This window comes from Colletes latitarsis, chromosome 3, assembly GCF_051014445.1.
Source record: "Colletes latitarsis isolate SP2378_abdomen chromosome 3, iyColLati1, whole genome shotgun sequence".
NCBI lineage: Eukaryota > Metazoa > Arthropoda > Insecta > Hymenoptera > Colletidae > Colletes > Colletes latitarsis.
Genome location: NC_135136.1, coordinates 42,130,583 through 42,154,757, shown reverse-complemented (window position 1 = coordinate 42,154,757; position 24,175 = coordinate 42,130,583). Strand labels below are relative to the sequence as shown.

The 24,175-nt window shown below is 45.0% G+C and overlaps 5 protein-coding genes across 7 annotated transcripts in view; all 5 read right to left on the bottom strand.

Moving 5' to 3' along the window:
- Nucleotides 1–24,175, bottom strand: part of Btk29a (tyrosine-protein kinase Btk29A) — a 126,023-nt gene that overhangs the window by 48,425 nt on the left and 53,423 nt on the right. The window lies entirely within an intron of this gene.
- LOC143340543 (hemolymph lipopolysaccharide-binding protein-like) lies at nucleotides 10,582–12,709 on the bottom strand. Of its 2 annotated transcripts, none has more exons than XM_076762635.1 (3): nucleotides 12,214–12,709; nucleotides 11,779–12,018; nucleotides 10,582–11,425 (listed from the first exon to the last, which is right to left on the bottom strand). In XM_076762635.1, the coding sequence occupies exons 1-3, from the start codon at nucleotides 12,380–12,382 to the stop codon at nucleotides 11,121–11,123; spliced, it is 714 nt and encodes a 237-aa protein (XP_076618750.1). In that variant the 5' UTR covers nucleotides 12,383–12,709; the 3' UTR covers nucleotides 10,582–11,120. The 2 variants fall into 2 exon arrangements, with proteins under 2 accessions (XP_076618750.1, XP_076618752.1); XM_076762637.1 differs by having other exon boundaries at nucleotides 11,779–12,006; nucleotides 12,214–12,705.
- Nucleotides 12,308–16,108, bottom strand: LOC143340593 (uncharacterized). The gene is made up of 7 exons (XM_076762758.1): nucleotides 15,783–16,108; nucleotides 15,483–15,698; nucleotides 15,093–15,397; nucleotides 13,680–13,878; nucleotides 13,191–13,433; nucleotides 12,767–13,107; nucleotides 12,308–12,411 (listed from the first exon to the last, which is right to left on the bottom strand). Exons 1-6 carry the CDS (start codon nucleotides 15,931–15,933, stop codon nucleotides 12,803–12,805), a joined length of 1,419 nt encoding a protein of 472 aa, XP_076618873.1. The 5' UTR covers nucleotides 15,934–16,108; the 3' UTR covers nucleotides 12,308–12,411; nucleotides 12,767–12,802.
- LOC143340545 (hemolymph lipopolysaccharide-binding protein-like) lies at nucleotides 16,437–17,420 on the bottom strand. Its single transcript, XM_076762639.1, has 3 exons — nucleotides 17,166–17,420; nucleotides 16,827–16,997; nucleotides 16,437–16,756 (listed from the first exon to the last, which is right to left on the bottom strand). The coding sequence occupies exons 1-3, from the start codon at nucleotides 17,302–17,304 to the stop codon at nucleotides 16,446–16,448; spliced, it is 621 nt and encodes a 206-aa protein (XP_076618754.1). The 5' UTR covers nucleotides 17,305–17,420; the 3' UTR covers nucleotides 16,437–16,445.
- LOC143340592 (C-type mannose receptor 2-like) lies at nucleotides 19,007–22,731 on the bottom strand. Its single transcript, XM_076762757.1, has 8 exons — nucleotides 22,508–22,731; nucleotides 21,292–21,433; nucleotides 20,956–21,174; nucleotides 20,524–20,820; nucleotides 20,444–20,447; nucleotides 20,185–20,300; nucleotides 19,892–20,095; nucleotides 19,007–19,577 (listed from the first exon to the last, which is right to left on the bottom strand). The coding sequence occupies exons 2-8, from the start codon at nucleotides 21,410–21,412 to the stop codon at nucleotides 19,276–19,278; spliced, it is 1,263 nt and encodes a 420-aa protein (XP_076618872.1). The 5' UTR covers nucleotides 21,413–21,433; nucleotides 22,508–22,731; the 3' UTR covers nucleotides 19,007–19,275.

Genomic DNA, 24,175 nt, shown 5'->3' with positions numbered 1-24,175 from the left:
GATCCGAATGCTCCTTTCAGAGGAGACAGTTTCCAACTTGGAGGGTCCGATCCAGGATCCGCTGGAATAGCTTCGTCGAAGAATTTAGCAGCGGATCCGGGACGAAACGTAGTAAATTTGGCTTTGTCTCGAGCGAAGCACGTCTCTTAACTTACACCGACTCCTCTCGCTACTCCGTGTGTGTCCTCTTTCCGGACTCGCGACTCTATCGATGTTGCAAGGATCTCGAGAAAGGCGACTCGCCCGAGACAACGTACGAAACAAGTTCGACCAGATTCCCTTTATCGCGTATAAAACGACGATCGCCATAATTCAACGAAGTATCGGGGATCACTTTGTTGCCAGTAAATTCCGGTATTCCAACTTGGAAAGCGATCTTGATTTCGGTGTCGCAACCTATCGGGGCACTGTAAACTTCGGACTGTATTTCATTGCTCGTTTCGAACGAGTCCTCGATAGGCATCGCGAGGCGCGAATAAACGTTGAATAAACGACGATGAGTATTTCGGAGCCGGGCCGAACGCGACGATTTCCCTTCGAACGATCGAATAAAGACGAGCACGGTGTCGCGGGAACCGAAAAAACGATGCTCGACGTGAAATACGTCGGTGAAAACCGTGCCTCGGAGCGTGGACAGAGTGCAAGAGACTCGATAATGTCTTTATCGGAGCTCCAGCCGGCGACTGGACGGACATTCACGCGAGAGACCGGTTCCCGTTGCCAAGGTTTCAGCCATCGAGCTCAAGATTATCGGTTAACTGTACCCGTCCCGTTACTCGCGATAACGGGAGACCACGGAAGTACTCGATTTTAAGCGATCGATGCCGCAATTGCATCCCGCGACACCGATGATGAACGACGGACGCTCGAACTTACTTGCTCTCGATGGATGGAAGTGCCGAGTCGAGGATCTACTCACCTGTAACAGAAAGATATATATATTCTTAGAAGATAAATGAAACTGGGCAAATTGCGACGATCGAAAAATCCATCGCGATACAAGCGATAGACGATATCGGATTTTAACGCGTTTCGTTCTTCCAATCTCTTTTTTCCGCGCGTGAAATTAAGCGAGCGAACGTTGTATACGTTCGATTGATAGTTACTAATGAAAACGAGGAGAGACGTTAAACCTGAAATTCCGAAACGAGGACAATTTCAATTTGGTTGCCCAACGATACGTGCGATCGTAAGATAAAACCGTCTTCGTGAAATGAAAAACGCGGGCACGGAACGGTTGATATAAGAGAAAAGAAGTTGGTTGTACGGTGCAGTAACGGGCGACACTGCATCAGGAGCGCGATCAAATTGAAACCATTTTACTGGAAGCCATAAACCGAACGGTAACTGCGGCTCGGTACGAAGTCTTATCGCGGGAAACGCTTTACAATTTCAATTTAATGTTCGCTTCCGATAGTGGCGCAAGTTATAAACGGGATTCGTACCGCGTGAAATTACGCCATGCGGTGTTCCGCGTTTAGAAAACCGCGCGTCGTTTAAATCGATGGGTCGCCGAACGGGCCAATTTTCGGCCTATCCCTTTCATTTCCGATCCAACTCGTTTCCATAGAAATAAAAATACTCCGATTAAACGATCTTTGACCAGAGACCGATCGACGAAACGTATTAATGCGTTCTTGACGAAACAATCGCAAACCACGGAAAGTGTATTAGCGAAACGTTCGCGAGCAATAACGCCTATTGACGAGTTCTCGATGAAATAATCGCGAACCGCTAACGACGTACTGCTACGCCATATCAACCTAACGCATCGCCGCATGTTAAATATTAACCGTATTTTCCAATGCTCGTCGGATAGATGATACTTCCGGGGAACGTTCTGTTCCATCGTATTTGTTTTCGATGCTGCGGTCGATTCGCGAAGCTCGCAAATACATGAACCCGTACATTATGAAAGCTCGCGTCCATTTGTCTTTGTCCCGAGATGTAAAAGGTTCCGCGTTCCCGATCGATCGAAAGATTTTAATAAGCGCTATTGGCTCGACGTATCGATATTGAAATGTAACGAGCAATTCAATTAAAAAAAAAAAATACAAGCGTATTCTCTGCTCCTATTTCCTTGCGATTTAAGGAAAAATCGGCCGATTCGTGAGATTTACTCGTGTTTATTTGTCGCGGCGATTTAGCAGCATTAGATCACCGCGTTATCGAATTAACCGGGAAACGGACGATGGAGGGCTTATCTGGGATTGAGAATTAAATCAAATTAACGAGCTCCACGCGAGATTGGGAGACATTACGATCAATCCGCAGTTAGATTAAATCGGCTAGACATTCATTACCGGTACTCGCGGGGGCGGCGAACAAGAGACGGAGGGAGCCGATCCGTCTCAATAGCTTTAAGCAGATAGGAAGTTCGAGGCGACCGAGCCCAGGCAAAATACCTCGATTCCGATGATATTAAAATTACCTTCGTCGAAGATTCTTTGCCCCGTCGCGAGAATAGGAGAGAATCGCCTGACCCACTTTTTCCGCGCTCGTTTGCAAATTAAAAAGAGCTTTCGACGGTGGCCACCGCGCTTTCAAAAAATTCTTATCGACGTTGCGTGTTACCAGGTACAACGAAAATTAATTCGCATTATTTTTACGGTTCGGGAACAACGGGTTTGGTCGACTTCGTCGAACTGGTAATTTAAAATGCACCGAATTAAAATGTCGAATCGTTTGGTGGGCGATGATTGTTAGTAGAACATCCGTAGGATGTCCGCGACGGCAGGGGTTTAGATCGGACGTTTCTCGGACAGGACGTGGCCGATAGTCGCCGACAAATGCCTACAGGATGGATGAGCGCGAGGCCGCAATTAATCGATGCAATGCGATGTTAAGTGCGTTATAATGACGGTAGCCGGCAGGGAAATTCGAATCTCGCAAAATAGCCTCACGGAGACCGGGGATTCTCTCCGTGCATCCTGTCGAGCTGCCCCTATAATTCGATGACCATTGATCCTCGCATGCCATCGATGCCACCGGAAAATCTAATGATCGGGATAATACGCCAGTCGACTTTTAGCGTTCCACGATCCTCACGAGACAAACTTATTTACAACTAAATTTACGTCAGTAAATCTAGCATTGAAAGCGATATTTTCTCGTTCTCGATGAAAATCCACCGTGAGAAATCCGCACGTTTTCCAGGGTGCCTAATAGTTCCATCTCCGCTGGCGACCCTCCACGGAAGGACGCTATACAGCAGACAGTTTTTTCGAATTTTATGGGTCGAAGAAGCTCGTTTAAAACTCCGATCAACCCCAGGAAGTATGACGCGTATTTACGTATTCGTGTACGACGAGTTCGGAGCTACCACAGATGGGAAATAGCGTTTACCATCGACGGAGTGGAACGGTAACAATTTCCTGAGATTGCGTCTTTCCGAACGAGATGCTAGATTTTCTGCACTATAATCCTTATGCGGAAATTATATTTAGTTACAGGGGTCAATTACAATCATTTTTGGTCATTATACATACCCTCGAAATCCTATCCACTTTCGAGAAAAAAATTCGAGATGTGAAATTTTTCGACGAAAAAAAAAAATTTCAAATCGTTCTGAAAAAATTATTTTTAGTTGCGGGGGTCAATAACAATCATTTTTGGTCGATAGACATACCCCCGAAATCCTACGCACTTTCGAGAAAAAAATTCATTACTGAAAATATGAGGTCTGACCATACCGTACACCTATTCCCCTTAAATTTTTCGACAAAATTAAAAAATTTCAAATCGTTCCAAAAAAAATATTTTTATCTAGAGGGGTCAATTACAATCATTTTTGGTGAATACACATACCCCTGAAATCCTACCCACTTTCGAGAAAAAAATTCGAGAAGGTGTGAAATTTTTCGACAAAATTAAAACATTTCAAATCGTTCTGGAAAAATTATTTTCGGTTGTGGGGGTCAATTACAATAATTTTTGGTCAATACAGCTACCCCTGAAATCCTACCCACTTTCGAGAAAAAAATTCGAGAAGGTATGAAATTTTTCGACAAAATCAAAACATTTCAAATCGTTCTGGAAAAATTATTTTCGGTTGCAGGGATCAATTAGAATCATTTTTGGTCATTATACATACCCCCGAAATCCTACTCACTTTCTAGAAAAAAATTCGAGAAGGTGTGAAATTTTTGGACGAAATAAAAAATTTTCAAATCATTCTAAAAAAATTATTTTCGGTTGTGGGGGTCAATTACAATCATTTTTGGTGAATACACATACCCCTGAAATCCTACCCACTTTCGAGAAAAAAATTCGAGAAGGTGTGAAATTTTTCGACAAAATTAAAACATTTCAAATCGTTCTGGAAAAATTATTTTCGGTTGCAGGGGTCAATTAGAATCATTTTTGGTCATTATACATACCCCCGAAATCCTACTCACTTTCTAGAAAAAAATTCGAGAAGGTGTGAAATTTTTGGATGAAATAAAAAATTTTCAAATCATTCTAAAAAAATTATTTTCGGTTGTGGGGGTCAATTACAATCATTTTTGGTGAATACACATACCCCTGAAATCCTACCCACTTTCGAGAAAAAAATTTGAGAAGGTATGAAATTTTTCGACAAAATCAAAACATTTCAAATCGTTCTGGAAAAATTATTTTCGGTTGCGAGGGTCAATTACAATAATTTTTGATGAATAGACCTACCCCCAAAATCCTACTCACTTTCTAGAAAAAAATTCAGTACTGGCAGAACTTTAAACGTCAATAACTTCTTAACGAAGCCTCCATCAACAAATTGGTATTCTTGGTTTTCGTTTTATTTTGACCCCTAGAATCTCCCATTAAACTTTTTCCCAGGGGTATAGACCCTGTATAAGCTCGAGGGTAGAATGCTCGCGTAGCTCCAGTGTCTGTTCGTTATCTCGCGGACGAGGAGAGGCCAGATGCGCCGGGCGACAATGCTTAAAGATCCGACAAAGACTCTTGCTCTGGCTCCGTAACTTTTGTCCGCGGTCGTGTCCTCTTTTTCCCCGCCAACCCTCGATTCACCCTCCCCCTTATCTCTTTTGTCTGGACGCAACCAACGCGGCCGTCGAGCGTCTCAAAGCCGAGCTGATGCATTTCACGCGTAATTTAACTTGAGCCGCGGAGTCGACGCACGCCACCCCCGTTTTTCTCGCCACCCTTTGCGGTTCCTGGTCCAGACGTCGACGCGACTTTGACTCTGGTCCCAGCTCTGGACACGTAGATACTCCCTCGTCCCCCTCGGGGCCGCCAAAGCCGCGGGATTCGCAGGACTTTAGCCAGGATATATTTAAGGTCGACGGCTACAGAGTCACGCGCCTCGAATAAAATACCGCCCCTCTGGGAGTCGCCGCGCCAACATCTCGCGATCCCTTATTTACCAAAAGATATCCCTCTGTCCGCCGCGTGATTTTTCTTTCTAATATCTGCGCGACAGAAACGACAATCTCGATTACCATACCTATGGTGAAACTCCATTATTAACTGTCCTTGCAAAGTCGTAGACAAGGAGGTTTTGGATGGTCACTCGTACAACGCGTAATCAAATGTGCAGAGGGAAGAGGGTTGTAAAGTATGAAATCCGAAAGTTTGAATCAAGTTGGGAGTCCTTTTCCCTCGGTCTAATATCCAAATGGCTGTCGCGTGCGCTTCAACGACGCTAACTTTGGCGTTGCATGAAATATTTCTTTCCCTCGGCGGGCCAGCAAGTTAACCAGGCCGTTTCTTAACCCAAATTACAACGGTATAAACTTTGACGTAAAAAATGAAAAATTTCGATAAAAGTTCAATCATTTTAGAATACATTCCCAAAGTTTTATTTCGAAATTCCGCTCCACTCTGCTGTATAAATAATTCGAACAACGGCGAAGAGGCGCCGCGGTAATATTTGTTAGCCGTAAATACAAGAGAAATTGCCCGAATTTTCACCATCGATTCGTACGAAAATATTTCCCACTGCATTCTCGACTTATTTTTCCACGTAGATTTTTTCCGAGTCGTTCGGTCTCGTAACATCGCGTATAAACGCGTAGAATTTTTATATCGCGTATATGCATTACACGGTTTATTATATCTCGTCGGTTGTTCGATCGCGGAGGAAGCGCGGAATATTTTGAATACCAGTTTATTTAAGACGAATAAACAATACACTTTAAAACTAGAAAAATAGAAAGTACCCGGAAACGTTGGTTCGATCGAGAAATAAATTTGCAGAAGACCTGCCGTTAATGACTTTGAGGCTCGTAAGGGTCGCTCGTTATCGCATCTGACTGAAAGAATTACGGGCACGCAGAATCCCTATTCAAATTTCGTACGTGAAAAGGTAAACGGTAACCTTTTCCGTGGTTGTTTGCGCAGCAACGCGAATTTCAGTTCGCCGGGGCACCGTTTCGCGTTGAAAAGAGTCTGCGAGTGTATCGTGACCCGCGGGCGGTAGGACCGCTAGGACGAGTTCATTATTAACGCGACTTACAGTTCGCGCGAGATATGAAAAGTCGTCGGAAACGAGGCGTTTGCTCCCCGCGGTGTCGCGGACGTTACAAACTATTCTTAACCGGGTACTTCCTTAGGCAGTTATGCAAACGCGAGACGCGTTCCTTCGGAAAATCCCGGGTTTTGGTCGTTCTCGATCAACCATGCGGACACAAGGGTCGAAGATCGCGTCTCGCGCGAGTTTGGAAGTTGGAAAACTCGGTCCCGGGAAAATGAAACGATCCAGGATTTATATTCCGAGGCGTTCCGCGCAAAGTTCTCTAACCTTTGCGACAAACGGCTCGAAAGATTGCCCGCTTGTGAAAGGAATTTAAAGTGTACCCGGCTTCCTTTTGTCGCTTTTTTTCCCCCGCCCTGTTCCGTGTATTCCTCGTCTCGTTCGCGAGTGCTCGCGTAAAGTACGCAGCAAATATATTGCTCGACGAAACGCGAACTTCCCTTGTTCAGCCGGTGGGATTTTTTTCATCCTTGATTGTTTTATTTCCATCAATTTTTTAACTCGCGTTCGATCCGAACTGTAAAATTTGTTTATTTCCCGGCCGGGGGGAATGACATCCAATTTTCTGTTCCCTGTTCCCGAAGTTTGGACGTTCGAGGAATATACAGAAACCGTGTCCGTACTTTGAGAGCGGAGTTGGAAAATTACTTTCCCTCCCTCCGTCCTCGTCGCCGGGGAAACAAAGGGGAAAGGGAAGAAACAGAGACGGAAGCGGGAAGTATTTTTCCGGGTAAGCGACGAATGCTTCCGGCGACGGCCATTAACGCTCGATTAGAAACGTATCCTTCGTAAAATTACCCTTCCGGCGTTGTGGTTCGAACTGCCCCGGAAACTTCGTCTATGGCTAACGCCGGGGCGGTGTCCGACCATTCTTCCCAGCTTCCGGACGCGTCCATCTACTCGCCAGAGCTCCGAAGAATCGCGCGGAAGACGCATTAACGCGTCGAGGAAACTTTCGAAACACCGAGCAAGCGTGAAAGGTTGCTATTTATAGTAGAATTTTCCAAATAAGAATTGATCGTCCCGGAATAGTTCCGTCAAGATTAACTGGTACCTATATTACTAAATTTATCATTGCAACGTCTATCCTTGGCTCGACGACGAGCACGTCGACGCGAAAGCAATCTCGATCGATGCCGGTCGATCCGCAGAGGGAAGTTACAGCGCATAAGTTTCGCTTCTGTCGGCGTTAGGGGTAATCCCAGCCAACCCTAAATTCCCCGATCTGCTTATCGCGGGCACGTATCGACGATACGTTTGCCAAATCGATCGAGCATCTTTCGTTATCGCGACCCGTTACCGCGATACAAGGGATTGCTCTAGTTACAAGATTAATCTAACGCGATACCCCGAGGCTTCCGGCGTTACGCGTTACAATGTTCATTGAATTCATCGTTATGGCTCGACTGGACACCGATCCCTGTCGCGTAATCGGATTCCGCGGAAAACAACTCTGTTAGCGCGCCGTTCTGCGAATCGGGGCTCCTTGAAACTACGAACGGTTAAACGTATTCGTTGCAGTTCGAAAGAGTTAACGAAAAGCCTGATAAAATCGATAGCGTCGTTGTTTGACCACCATAAAATCGCGAAACGTTTCCAACGGAAGTTGACTGTTTCGTTAAACCGTACGGTTTAACCGGGTTTCCAGGACAAGCGTAATTTTGCGTCGGTATAATGAGAGTGGCTCGTAATTTAGGAGGGTAAGCTAGCTTTCCATTTGCCAAGAACATCGTCGATTTGAAGGAGGGGGCTGTCCATTAAAATTCTATGCCGGTTTAAGGGTACGTTGGAAAGATCGAACCGATCGCGAACGATATCTCGGCCACGATAGGCGAGGGGGGTACCGCGAATGGCTTTAATCCAATTTCGATTCCAGAGAACAAGGGATGTTTAGCTAAGATCCGCGGAGTCGGCTGCACTCGAGATAAAGTGGGTTAAGGAGCTCTCGCTCGTGGAGCGAACAGGGTGCATGGACGACGACGACGTCGACGAATCGCTTATATTGTGACGACACGTACCGGAAGACGGGGTTTTATATGCGCGTACACGGCCGAACGAGGTTCCTTCCGCATTGGAAACGCGCCACCGGGCTTTTCTCTCGCGATAACGTCTTTTTCCGCGGCTCTCGACTGCGTTATTTCTCACCCTTAACAACGATTACGAATACAAATTAATAACGAGCGAGTATTGGCTTTAGTTTCTTCTAGAGTTCTGCAACCAACGGAGATTTACGAAATAAGTTTCAGAGAAACGTACGTACGTTATGAAGCGTCCTGTATAAACGATGGATTACGAAATCGAGTAGATCGACAGTCCCCGTCGAGGAGGCTGGTAAATAAAAGAAGGAAATAGGCAGGAGAAGAAAAATGAAGGGTGATCCGCGGGCGGCCGACGACGAGTCTCGATTTAATGAACTCTCGAGAAGCAGAGGGGGGTAAGAAACAGGGTGGAACGGTAAGAGAGAGAGATAGAGGGTTCGGTAACGAGTGCGCGTTAGAGCACGGCTGGCTCGGTCGCTGCACGGAACCGTAATGAGGAATTTCACCTAGAGACATTTTGTCGGGAGCATCCTACGCGGCTTTGTGCAATGGTCTATCGTTGCTTTGAGGCATGCAACGGCTCCTAATTAGGCCAGCGAGGCGTCGACTGAGGTTTACGAGGCCGCTTTCTTCGGATCCTCGTCCCGCGTAGCGCAATCCTTATCTCGACACGCGTATTATGTGTGCATTTTCTTCGGGATCCGTTCCTACGGCGGCTAGGAGGCGACATTCGGCGCGAATGAAAGGGACGAGGGCCGTGTCAAAGCGCCCGAGGCATTTTTCAATTACAGCCTGTTACGCGCTCGCCAAAGGAACGCGGATGAAGAACGGGGAAAATGGGACGGCAGGAAGGAAGACGCGGCCGGGGACGAGCGAACCCACGCGGACGTTTATTAAACTCGCCTCTTTAAAGAACGGACGATTGTAATCTTCAACGACTAGGATGCTCCGGCATCCGTACACCGGACCATCTTATTATTTCGAATATCACCCGTACAGGATCGCTAGAATATCGCGCAAGATGTTCTTCCTAAATAACGTCTCCTCCTTTTCTTGCCTCTTGGACTGGCCTAACAGTTCAGCTAGCAGAAGGAGCAGAAAAAGGTAACCTAACGAGTAACTAAGATAAATACCTGGGACTAAAGATTTCGTTACCGATCAGTCGTGGATTCGAGTACGTTGAATGTTCGTAACTTACCTGAAACAGAAAGAGAACATCGAGTTAGCGACGAAGATCAATGACTTCGATTCGTTTAAATAATTACTTTCTTTAAAAACGTAGTTGACAAAATAGCGGAAAGGTCGCGTGCGGTCTGTAAACCTCGGGTTCGCCATCCCTCTTTTAGAACAGCGTTTTCCAAAGTAAGGTGCGCGACCTCGAGGGTTGTGAAAACTATATTTAAACTAAAAAGATGCAGATAACTTGATTATATTTATTGCATTTTGTAACCCCACCCTTTTGGCGATTATCGCAGAATGGCAGTCGCGTTACGGTCGAACAGCGTTGCTTTAAAAAAACCAGTTCTTTCTGCAAACAATCGAATCGCGACAGTACCGCTCAAACACCGTGGAAAAACGCGCGTTTTCGGTTCGAAATATTTACTCAACATAGAATTCCCGTGCGTTGGCACGCTTGGAACTACCACTATCGCTGTACATGGTCGAGATTTACCGTGTTTTTCCAGAATTGTGGCAATTTTCTCGCCGCGGTTTGCTTCAAGCTTGCGTGCGTGACGTCTACAATAATAATGTCTTTGTTGGACTTAATACTATATTGGGCACATAATGCTCGTCAAGACGCCGCAAACAGCCCCAGCGTGACAAAGTAGCACGCGACAGAGCGCGTTCTAGGCGGTTGCAAGCGGAACGATATTAGGAGGAATTGCAACGGGCGTTCGAAACGGCCATCGTTTAGCACGAAATCGTTCTACTGTCGCAGGAAGGGCCAGTTAAATGGTATCGGTTCGTTTAACTGGATCCCTATCGTTGTAACTCCAACGCAAAGGTCATCGTCATTGCGTCCTGACTGATTCTATCGAGATAAGGACGTCTGAACGCAGGGACAAATTTATCGTTCGAAGATTTCTCGATTTTATTATTAGTCACTCGCTCTTTACAATTTCGAAACATTCTTCTGTACTTATAAGATATTCATAGCACCGATAATTACTAATATATTTCCTAAGAGACTAAGAAACGTTGAGGCACAGACGACGTATACGAATAGACCAATGTATTTCTAGCCACACATTATGCTTTCGGTAAGGAATTTTTTTCTCGAAAATGCGTAGGAATTCGAGTATATGTCTATTCACCAAAAATGATTGTAATTGACTCCCCTAGCTAAAAATAATTTTTTCAGAACGATTTGAAATTTTTTTTTCGCCGAGAAATTTAAGGGGAACAGATGTACGTATGGTCAGACATCATTATTCAGTAATGAATTTTTTTCTCGAAAGTGCGTAGGATTTCGGGGGTATGTCCGTTCACCAAAAATGATTGTAATTGACCCTTGCAACTAAAAATAATTTTTTTAAAACGATTTGAAATTTTTTAATTTTGTCGAAAAATATCAGCTACTCGTATACTTCGTCCGTTGTTGAGGTTCAACACATGGTAATTTCGCAAAAGTAGGCGTGCGAACTCCCACAACCGATGTCGTCCATTCCGCCATGTTTACTTAGAAGAATCGCGCAATTCTGATTACCGCCAAAGTTGTCGGGATCGGTCGGAATCGCCGGGGTCCATCTGTCGTAACCAGATTTCTCCAGCGATTCGCCCGTTAGAGTCACCCAGTCGCCTTCTTCGAACAGATCGTGAATGCCTAGCCAAGCCGTATCGACCTTCGAGGCCAGCATCCATTTTATCAAAACGGCCTCTTCGGCTAACGAGTTCGGAATGGCCAAGTAACCTACCGAACAACGTTTAATCCCTGTAGTTTTGATCGTCATCGAACCTACTTACGAACAATTGTTCTCTACGCATTTATCATATAAATATTAAATTACAAAAATCCTCTACGTGTAAAAGTAAGTCGAAAAGTACGAGTAACATTTTTTCGATCGAGCCTTCGTTTCCAAGATAATTGAATTCGAAGTAGGGCTGGCGCGTCTGACCATTGATCGCCTTTTCTACTTGCGTCGAAGTCAACGTCTAGAAAACGAGACTTCAAACGAAAAAATGTTCTACTTACTTTTACACGTAGAATAGAATATTTATTTTTTGGAAATTTCACCGTTATCGAGCGTAAATAACTTTAATCACCTCCTTCGTCAATGCAGGACTTGCGTGCACGGTTCCACGATAGCTTGCGCGTGTGGAGCTTGTGGGCTCCGATGCCTGGAGCAACGACGTAGTCATCTTTCGTCAAAACGCTCGTGCAATTGCATTGCTGGCAAGTCGTCGACTGGGGAGGCCAGTTAAGGTAAAATACTTGTTGGTTAGCGTGGTAAATATTCTCGCCGTTCATGGTAGTCACCGATGGCGACAAACCTGGAAGAACATCTGCATCGCGATCAATTCTATTAATTCTTCCCACTTTCTGTTCGTTAGTTATAAACTGCCGTGGGAACCATAACTCGGCTTCCAGTTAAACCGAGCAGAATTAGTTGGAATTAAAGCGATTCGTGGGAATTCGAAGATGCATTCCAAACTGGTACAATTTTTTAATGCGTACTGTGAATTAACTGGTGACGTTACCTTCTTGGCTACGATTTAGCAATTTTATAGAGTCTTCGAACACGCTGATCGGGTTTTTGTTCGGTTTCGAGTCTACTTCCAAGACAGTAGGTACAGCTGTTGACTCTCGTAGCACGAGACACAATATTCCGCTCGTAAAAACGAGAAGAGCGAGCAACTGCTCGGACATCGTGAGTTTAAGAAGAATCGATAACAACACTAAGAAAAGAAAATCCAACGGTTATTGATATTAATCAATCACACGTACGATATTGATTAGAATACTTCGCTGATACCGAGGTGGGAAAAGACACGCAAACTTTGACGTTCAGGCGTTGTTGAATCGTCGAATGACGAAGCTTGACTGACCGCGTTATTAATACCAGTCGGTTCGTTATGCTCCTCCACTTTCGTGTTTCAGTTTTTTCTTGCTCGTCCGCTCTCTAATTACAATAGCAAGCATAACCACGCGTCCGATGAACGAATAACAGGGTTAAAAATAGACTGGTTCTTCCGGCTGACCGATTTTATTTTATGTAGCGGAAGAGTATAAGCTTGGATAAAGAAATCGTACAATATCGTAATTTTTCTGGAACCTAGTCCCAACTGATCAACACATGGTAATCTCGCAGAAGTAGAAGAAGGAGTCTCCGCATTGGATGTCGTCCATTCCGCCATGTTCGCCTACAAGAGCCGCGCAGTTCTGATTCCCGCCCGCGTTATCGGGATCGTTCGGGATCGCTGGTGTCCATTTGTCGTAGCCAGATTTCTCCAGCGATTCACCCGTTATGGTTACCCAGTCGCCTTCTTCGAACAGATCGTGAATACCTAACCAGGTCCGATCGACCTTCGTGGCCTGCATCCATTTTAGCAGAATGGCCTCTTCGGCTAACGAGTTCGGGATGGCCAAGTAACCTATCGAACAACGACCCTTTAATTCGATTACTCCACCAAATAAAGAGCCGTAATTCCTGTATATTTTGCGACTAAATAATCACCTCCTTCCTCCATGCAGGATTTGCGAGCCACGTTCCACATCTGCTTGCGAGTATGCAGCTTGTGAGCTCCTATGCCCGGAGTGATAACGTAATCGGTCCTTCTCAAAACGTTCGTGCAGCTTCTATTGCATTTGTCGCAACTGTTCGACGTCTCCTCGCCGTAAAACGTCTGTTGGTTCGCCTGGTAATTATTTTGACCGCTCATAGTGATCAGCGACGACGGAAGAGAGTCTGAAAGTATACCTGCGACGCGAAGAATTTTACTCTTCGTGCTCGTTTTCAGCATATTGCTCTTAAAGCTGGCTCGGCGAGCGTGCCACGCGTTGAAACGGTAACCTCGAGTTCAATTAAGCGGAATTACGTACAATTGAATCGTTTACCGCGAAAACCTATTCGAAACGATACGATGCAATTCTTAACGCTGAAATTTTTCTATTCGTTATTTCTAGATCCATTTTTCGTCGCTCTAGAATGTAAATGAACCTTTACCTTTCTGGCTACGAGTTTGCGGTTTCGAGGAGTCGTTGAGAATCCTGGTTTGGCTTTGATTTAGACTCGAGTCTAGGCCTGCGTCCGTGGATAGAATTGTTTCAACCGGGTCCGACAAAACGAAGCAAAATATCCCGCTCGTGAAAACGAGGAGCGTCAGCATCTGCTTCAACATCGCGTTCCGTGTTTTCGACGATGACTTTCACACTGGATCTACCTATTTCTATTAAAGAAACTTGCGTTTCCCTTGCAAGAATTCGCTTCGACTAGTTTTACTTTGATTTTGTGCGTCGATGAAACCTCGGTGGTTGGCGACGTACCACTGTACGCGCCATCGACGATCCCGAGCTTCTTATGGCGTACGCGTCTTCTTCTTTTTACAATTATTTCCTCCCCTCGTCCCGGACTAAACTGGAAACCCAACATTCCGGTAATCCCGCCTTTGAGGAAAACCTTGAACCTAAGGATTCTTATTTAAGCCTTCGTTTCCAGGCAATTTTAGGGCCGTTTTAAATACTCGCGACGCTGGTTAGCGATTACGTTCGGTGATTACAAGCGAGGTATCGTCCGTTTATGATAATCCTTTTAACGACGTTCCTGTTAAATACTAAAATATATGCGTTAATATATTACTTTGATACTCGGTGATATTTAAAGAAAGACGAGTGTGCGGAGAATACAACTGGTTGGGTATAAGCACTTTCGAACCAGTTTCTATAATTTTTTCCACGACTTTCGAAGACACGTCCTGGCGTCCTTCTGCTGCGAGAGTCCTTTGCGAGTCCCTAGCCATTGTACATTTATCCAAGCATATGTTCTTTAAAATGAATCGAGTACGGCGTGCATGGTACACGATTTAAAATAAAGAATCGTATAATGGAAAATGATTGAACGATCGATGCGATAATTGTTCTAAAATCGACGTCCCCAAATGGGAATACCACCTCGAGTGGTTAAAGATCTATAGACAAAGCTCGTGGAACGCGATTCCTGTTTACGGTTGTTGCCAGAACGCGCAGAGCATGCGGGGGAGGTGGTAACCGCGCAGAAGGGACGAAAAATGAACGTATAGCTGCGAATTGTGGCGTTCGCGACACCGGAAAGCAGGTTAGGGGACTTTTTACGGGGTTGTTCCATTTGCGGTTGTCGCGGTCGCGAACCGACCATCGTTGGAACGCGATAGCGTCGGACCAACCTCCCTTAACAACTAGATATTCGAACACGTCCGTATACAGTCAGTTCTGAAACTATTCGGACATTGGAATAATTTTAAATTTGTCGAAACGTATATTTTTCAGGTAACAAAAATTAAAAAATTATGATTTCGAAGGTAAAAGACGTAGGACAAACACTTAAAGACAGAAATAAGTAACGGTAGAACAATTCTAGATGAAAGACGAACCGTGGCGTTCATTTGGTGCATATTTCGATCTCGCAGACGAAAGGGGTTCGTAGGGTGCACACAATGTCGTCCATGCCGCCGTATTTTACGAGAACCCCACAGTTCTGATTTCCGCCGAAATTGTCAGGCTCGTTCGGCCAATGCGTCGTCCATCTGTTGTAGCCGGTTGTATCGACCGATTCGCCATCTAAAGTTACCCAGACACCTTCCGCGAACTGATCGTGAATGCCTAGCCAGACCTCGTCCAAGGCCTCCGATCGCATCATATTTTGCAGAGCTGCCTCTTCAGCCAACGAGTTTATGATGGCCAAGTGACCTATCGAACAGTGCTTTATTAACCCCGTTCGTAAATTGTGGAAATGATATTACGAATTGCATTCTGTTTAAACTATTTGCATCACCTCCTTCCTCTCTGCAGATTTCGCGCGCGTCGTTCCACCTCACTAAACGAGTATTCAACTTGTAAGCCCCCACTCCTGGTATCACAGTATAATCATCCCTCGTTAGATTGTATACGCACTTCGGACTCCACCCGCGAAGCGAGAAATTAATGTAAAATATTTGTTGGTTAGCCATGTAGTTGTTGTCGCCAGACATTGTAACTTCAGTTTTAGATTCTGGAAAAAGGTGTCGTTCGATCGATGCTGTTTTTCAGTTAATCGATTAATAAGCGACCAGATCGCATAAAGAGGATCGATTACCTTTGTCGCACAAAGGAACGCCAGAATGCATGTGCAGAGTGTTGTCGTTGATCGTTTTTCTAAATATATTTTGTTGGTCACTCGAGTTCGACACTGCGTAACAAAACATTCCGCTCGCAAGCGCGAAAAGAATTGTCAACCGTTTGTACATGGCAAAAGCTGTCGCCGGAGTAAGCGTTTAATTAGAAATTATTTCTCTAAAGTCTACGGAACGAATACACGCCTCGATAATTACGAACTGTCACCGTTGTATCGCTGAATATTGAAAGCACAAACGCGCAAACGTTGATAATTGACGAAGTTTAATTGATCGGTCCAGCGATGTTCGCGAGCTTTTTATGCCGTTCGTGCATCCATCCTGCTTTAGTCTTTACTTTGCGAGAGGCCTTGAACTTTAGAATGCAGCCGTTTACAAGAACTAACTATTGATAACGTTATCGAATGATCTATTTGACCCGACCGGTCGTATTATCTCTTTCGCGCGGCAACGGATCGTCAGACTTATGCGGATAACGGAAAGTAACGATAAATTTTCACATTTCTCGTATATTATGTATTTATACAGCATCGTTTGTTCGTTTGTTTACATGGATATAAAAACTAAGTTCTTAGAACTACGTAAAATTTTAGGGATAAGCGTCTGATATTGGAACTTTCCCTATCCTAATAACCGCAAACTTCGATCTCACAGACGAATTGGTACCAAATTCCGCAGTCACGATCATCCATTCCGAAGTCGTCTCTAACGTTTCTCCTCATAGTCGCGCAATGTTCGTTCCCGCCAGCATTGTTAGGCTCGCCCGAACGCCAGTGCGCGTAGCCAGCCGATTCCACCGATTCGCCAGCCAGAGTGACCCAGTCTCTGTCATCGAACCGATTGTGAACCCCGGTCCAGAGATCCCAGAGATTTTCGTATCGCATTATATTCAGTAGGATGGCCTCTTCGGCTACCGAGTTTACGATGACCAAGTGACCTATCGAAAAATGTTTGTTCAAAACGGTTGCCCTGAACGCGTGCCACTCGAAATAATATATACGCGTCACCTCCTTCCTTCAAGCAGTAATTGCGCGCCGCGTTCCACGGCATTAGTCGTCGAATCAATTTATGAGCACCTACGTTTGGAGTGACAGTATAATCGTCCCTTATCGGAAGATTCTGGCAGCATCTGTTATTGCAAACGCCCGGCGACAATCTCATAAGTAACTGCGAGGAGTCTGGAAAGAAAGTGACCACCCCGGTGAATTTTAGCCGTCTTTTAACCCACCAGTCGCACAGATCAGTCGCTGCATATAAACTAAAATGTTTGTGCAATTTCTGTTTCTATCGAGGAGTACACGATCCGTCGTAGAAACGAATAAAACGAATAAATGTGATCTTTTTACCTGATTCCCCGTCATCAGGTACCAAGATCGACGAGTCGTTGAGTCGAGGCGACGAAATTGACGCAGCATCTTCCTCCGACTTTACGAAAGAAAGTACTCCGCTCGAGAGTACGAGAATAGTTATTGCCAGCTTGTACATGGCTAGATTTTCCAACTTGTAGTAAACCAGTAACGATCTTACCTAACCGAAACTCAGCATAGAACTTCACGCACGGAGATTTACTTGCCTCGACAATTAGCGAAGTTCGACTGACCGAGTCACCAAAGTTGCAACATATTTATGCCACCTGTGCCACCCATCGCGCTCGAATTTTTCTTCTTCCGTTTAGCAAACGAACAAACAGTCGGTATTTTAGTACTCTAAGCACTGTCAAGGATTCTTATCTGTACGTCACCGAATTTCAACAAATCTCTGCTTGTAAATTTTTTATTCTACCGATAACGAACATCTACGCATGAATCTACAGATAAGACTGCACGATCGAAAATGATGGACTTGGAAAATAATGTAAAGTTAAAATTTTAGGGGATGTTTCGGTTTCTACCCTTGGTAAAAATAGTGTTAAGAGTGCAGCCAGGAAAAATGGTTTTACAGCCACGAATAGTGACGGTCGCGACACTGAAAACCAGGTTAGGGGACTTTTTACGGGGCTTTTCCATTTGTGGTTGTCGCGGTCGCGGATCAGCGCCCGTTGGGACGCGGTATCGTCGGACCAACGCCCCTTCCCACCCCCCAGGCAACTGGATATTCGAATATGTCCGTATATTTGCCAGCGAGCTTCAAAAATCGAGGTATCGCGTTATCGGTTTTGGCCCCCGGCTAGCTTCCGGTTGTCGAGGAAGAGAACCCATCCAAGGAACCGTAACCGACATAATGGGAAGTAATAATAACGAGAAAATGTTGAAACGAGGATTAACTGGTGAATCTAGGAAGACAAATTAATCTTGATCAAATTTATACGCTATAATCAAGAACCGCTTATCAAACAAAAGATTAGATACTCTTGTTTACATATCTTTGGGTGATTTAGATAACAGTCTCGAGCTTTCCTACGCTACGGAAAATATGGACACGTATCGCGCGTTTGCCAAAAAAATATCTTTCGGGGAAAAAAATAACACCCGCGTCTCCGGAACGAGAGGTGTTTTGCACCGAAACACAGTTTCCTCGGCGACGCGAACCGTCGACAATGGACAAAACGAGCAACTTTGGCGCAAACAACTTTTTACCGAGATGTCAGACGGAGAAGTAGTTCGAGACGAAAGTAAATGGAACGCCTCGAACGCGGTTTCATATGAAACTTTTCCGAGTGGCAAAGTTTCTCGATAAAAAAAAATGTATCGCCCGAACGATGGGAACCGTTAACGAGAACCAGGCCTTTCTTCCTTCCGCCGACACGCGTATAATAACGTCGAGAAACCAACGCCCGTTATTCTCCGTTTCAGAGGGTTCCCATAAATATTTTCATTCTCATTTTATTACAAATAAAATTTCCCAGCACGTAATATTCCGTTGTATTCCGTCTAGCAGGATACAAAGAATATTTCGATCACCGAAATCGGGGAGGAAACGGAAGACATAGGTTGCCCAAACGAGAAGTTTCGAAGCTCTTAAAAGGGAATCGAGTCGAAAGCTTTCTGGACCGAGGATCCCGGTCTCCGGAAATGCTGAACTCGGCTGAATTCAGCTTTTTCGCGGAATTTTTCCGGAGCGCCTCCGACTGCGACGATCAGTGTCAGCTCCCGATGGAATAACAGGGCGACGCTGATGCAAAAATCCTCGGCAAATTGGCAAACCCCATCCACGTACATTATGTGTACGGTTCAAAAATCGGTTTTATTGACTTTGGACCGTGAAACGGCGACCGTAAACACGAACGGTTTGCAAAAATTCCATGGAAACAGAAGGTAATGCGTTCCACAGAGGGAAAAACTCGATCGCGCAGTTTGCAAACGTTGGATGGAAACATCAAAGTTTTCATTTTCGTTTAATCGAAACATACATTTGCATCTTTACATCGAATTCTACCTAAATTGCTAGCAATATTTACGCGTTCCGCGACTTTGTCCAGCGTTAAAGGCTGGATGATCCAATTAAGGATACGGAACATCAATAGATATCGATCTCGCATATGTACATGTGGTTCAGGGTGCACACAACGTCGTCGATGCCGCCGACTTTTACGAGGACTCCGCAGTTTTGATAGCCTCCCAGATTGTCAGGCTCGTTTGGGAACGCGGTGGTCCAATTGTCGTAGCCGGCTTCTTCCAGCAATTCTCCCGTTAGAGTCACCCACTCGCCCTCCTCGAATAGATCGTGAATACCGACCCAGGCCTCGACGACGTTCGCATCTCGAAGAACGCCTACCAATACAGCCTCCTCGGCCAACGAGTTTATAATGGCCAAGTGACCTATCGAACAATATCCACCCGTTTAACGAATCAGCAGTTTCGAATTTAATAACAATATCGCGATAAAGTGTTTGAGAAAGCAGTTTCGCTTTGCAAGATTGTAAAAATATCTATCTTGGATGTTGATCGTTCCTCGTTAAACATCGTAAATTCCTCTTAATTCCTTCTAATGCTTGCAAGATATCGCGCGCGTGCCAAGCGACAGATAACTATGAGCAATATTTGAGAGTAGGATTGTTTGTACATTCACGGAAATGCGGGTCGGCTCCAAAGATTTATAGAGACCTTGGCGAGGGATAAATGATTTTCTTCACCTCCGTCTCTCGCGCAGGCTGTGCGAGCTGCGTTCCACGTGAGCCTCCTTCGATTCAGCTTGTGAACACCCACACCTCGCGTCACCACGTAGCCCTCTTTCAACGACACGCTGCTCGGAGATGCATGTCGCCCGTTAACGAAAAACGACTGCTTGTCAGCCATGTAATTGTTTTGACATAGCGCGGTGTCTGGCGACGAGTGACCTGCAAACGACTCTGATTTACTGCTCGGATACGCGATCGCGTCCGAACCGTCGCGTATCGATCAAGAAAGACGTTTCGATGACGAGTACCTGGATTGTAATTAGGAAAATCAATGACGGTCGCCACGTCGCGAAGTATTCCGAACGAAAAGGCGAGCAGAACTAGCGATCGCTTGTACATCTCGGCGACAACTTCTACGGTCGACCTACCGACAGAAATAATATCGAGTAAGATACAAGAGAAGGAAACTCCTTTCGATCGACCCTTTGCACACTGGCACTCGTTTCGAATTAAATAACACAGCGGCGAAACCAATCATTTTATTCGGTCGTTCCCTTACAATCTCGCGGAACTTATTTACGAAACAGAAACACAGTATCTTATCAATATCCCTAAGATTTCTACATAGTGAAAGGCAGTGCATTAACATAAGTTGATCTCGCAGATGTACGATAGCTGCAAGTCGCAGACGACGTCGTCCAGGCCGCCCAGTGTCTCCAGGAGGCCGCAGTTCTGATTTCCGCCAAAATTGTCAGGTTCGTTCGGCCACAGAGTGGACCATTTCTCGAAGCCGGTAGCGCTCAGCGGCTCTCCGTTCAGCGTTATCCAATCGCCTTCTTCGAACAGATCGTGAATACCCAGCCAGACGCGACCGGAGTTCTCCCTTTGTATCCAATTTAAAAACAGCCTCTCCTCGCTTTCCGAGTTTATGACGGCCAATTGACCTATCGAACAACGACAGCTCGTTTAATTCTTCCTTTTGCTTCTTTTCGTTACCGATCGTCCGTCAACGTCCTTAGGAATACGAGCAAAATGGTTTCAGGGAGAGACAGTGTATTTAAAAAAATTGTTCAAGTCACCTCCTTCGGCCATGCAGGACTTGCGAGCCTGGTTCCAAGTCACGTTGCGTCTGTGGAACTTGTGAGCACCTATTCCTACGTTGATCTCGTAGTCGTCCCTCTCTATGAAGTTTACGCAATTTTTAGGGCCCCTTCGTCGCCTCCAATCGTTAATGAAAAACACCTGCTGGCCAGCCTGGTAATTATACTGACCGTTCATATTAACTAGCCTTTGGGAATCTGGAAAAAAGATCGGTGAGTTCGGTCCCGGTTCCCTTCCGTTCTTCCATCTTCATTTCGAATCGTTAGCCTCGGTACTCGTTGCTTCGATCCCAGTTCTCCACGGAAAGCATTTACCTGGATTCGTCTCGTCGGCCGTCCTCTTCTCTCTTAGATTCTCGTCGGATATCTCGATCATGGACGACCGTGCAACGGAAATTATTCCGCACGCGAGAACGAGCAGAGTTAGCTTGTACATCTCGATGACTTTGCGACCAATCTACCGACAAAAATAACATCTGGTGAGCACTGGGCGGCTGTTCGAATCTCTGTTGTCAGGCAGATCTCCATGGACCTATTAAAATTTGCATTTTCTCGCCAGACTAAACGTGGTCGCATTAAATCGTCGCACAGTTCGAGGGGAAGAAGCACGTTTTACGATGAATGTCTTCTAAGCCGTCTTGATGGCCTTGTTCGTAATTTTCAATCAGAGAATTTCCTCACGGTTCTTGAAATATCGAGTGTTCGTTGCCTTTTAAATCACTGAGTTCTCGTACAAAGCGTCGCGCGAGTTATTTTCTAATAAATATTGCAAGTCAGACTTGTATTTCCTTATATTCTGAAATTTATGCGGAAAGCCAGACGATATGTTTCTAGATAGGCAAATGACGAAGAACAGAAAACAGAATCATAATTGGGGATTTCCGTGTGCGTATATTTCTGTAAAAGATCTTTATTCCGTAATAACGACGGATTTTCCAAATGCAACGTTACGAAATATTCGAAGCCGTACAGAGGCTGTTCCATGACAGTATTTTCTACGATAATAAAAATGCATTTGCTCCGAGATCGATAAATTTACATTATACGTGCGCGATATTTATTATAATTAAATATATTATTCGACGAATTTAATAAAAGATCGCTTATGAAAATGTTGAAATAATTCTGCGCTCTTTGATAAACAAGAAAACAATTATGAAATATTTAATTCAACACAATTACCTCGGAATATTATGATCAAAAGCTTGGACCGCGTCTGTGGTCGATTGCAATTTTTATTGTAAAATATCTCGAGAAGCACTGTTTGTGGAAGACTGTGCATGGATGAAATATGATCGAATCATTATCGTCGTGCAGTTTCCTCGCCGGAAGATGACACACGTTTCAGACGATTAGATTATACAAAATTCTGTATAAATATTTTTACGTTGCTACGTCTAGGAATATTCAAACTTCGAATTGCTTTTAATTTAGCCAGTCTCGTGCAATAAAACTGTAAACGAAGTACCTAACCCGTAAATCTCGATCTTCTATTTCACTCTAAGCGCGATGTATACTTGCGTGTACTGACCGTAGCTTTCCAATATGTTTTCAACGATCCTTCACCACTGTTCACCGACAGAAAAGTGCACTGGTCGTTAGCGTAGGACCAACTATATACGAGCAGTTTCGCAAAGATGCACTGATTGAGTCGCTATCGTTGTCGACGAGCTTCTGTATCACGCGTGTGAGCTCTATCGCTCCTCTCCTCGCCGAGGTTCGACGCGGATTCTTCTTGCTCTTTGTCACGCGCGCCGACCAAACTGGAAATCCAACATTCCAGGACTCCGGATGGCTACACCGCAGACCTTGAATCGCAACGAGTCTCGTTTGATGAGTCAATTCGCGAGGCAGATAGCAAACTAGGTTTTTCGGTGCAACAAAGACGATTGCTGGCGGGAAAATTGGAATCGAGTCGACGTTTCTCCCCTCAACGTCCTAACAGCGACCCACAACCTCTACGTTTCTCTAATTCTCATAATCAGTTTTCGAAAATCAGATCAATTTTTGCTCCAAAAGTAAGATTGAAAATAAATATTTTCTGTGGTCAGATCGACTCGTTGTTAGGGCATAACTCCATCGAGAGGTCGAGTAACGTCGACCGGAAACGATCGACTCGAAATTGCCGGAGGAAGTACAGGGGCAGGTTTACGCGACAACCACCTCTCATCGCGATGAACAACGATACGACCGAGGCAGTTTGCGATGCTATTGTTGTCAATTGCGATGCAATATGGCGGTCGAAACAAACGTTGCAATGGCAACGTCGAGAGATCGATGAATTCACTTATCGAGTAATGAGCAGAACAATTACCCATTATGTAAGCGACGAGCTCTGTACTTGACGCCTCGCGACTCGTCCAAGAACCTCCATGTACCGAAGCATTATATTTCATCATAAATTCGCTAACGGATGTTTTATGGACTCCTATCTCATCTACGCGAGACGCATCAACGAATCAGGATACTCTGTTACGTAATACGAAAGCTCTCGTAAACGAAGCGTTCTCGAAATTCCGAGAAACCTGCAATATAATAAATCTTTTCCGATATCTCGAATAGAGTAATTAGATAACGTTCACGTGCGAAGAAGGCATGCTCGAGATTAAAGAGATAGGAAGCTATAATCCAGAAACTAAATCCAGGGAAGGTAGAAATAAAAATGAAATTTGTTCTTATCTCGGAGCTAGGCAGGCCTCTTAATCAAACTTTCCACGGACGAGGGAGCCGGGACGTCGATAAGTTTTTTAAATCGAGTATCGTTGCAAAAAGCCGCGGTATCCGTCGCGGGAACTGGGTCGAATCAACAATGCTTCGTTCCAGCTACCGGTTTCCACGATATCGATAGCGAAATTTCGCTCAATACTCTCGGGACGCGTTAGATCCAACGTTTCGAATCCTGGCTGGGTGAAATCGCTGTTCGCGACGGGCAAGAAGAAAATTTCGCCGTACAATCCGGCCAAGATCTTCCCGGGGGCGTCTGGCGACGAAGGTCGCGCTTTTCCTCTGGAAAACGGAATGCGGGACCCGCAGAAACTCCATCGTTCTCGCCTCGTTTGTCGCGATTTCTCGCCATTTCATCGGTGCACGGCGATTTCGGATCAATGCTTTTCGGTAAATTAATACCGACGGTCCCTGGAACGAGTCTGCCCGGCAAACGCAAAGTGCCAGATTTCACTCTCGAATGGCAAACCCTTTG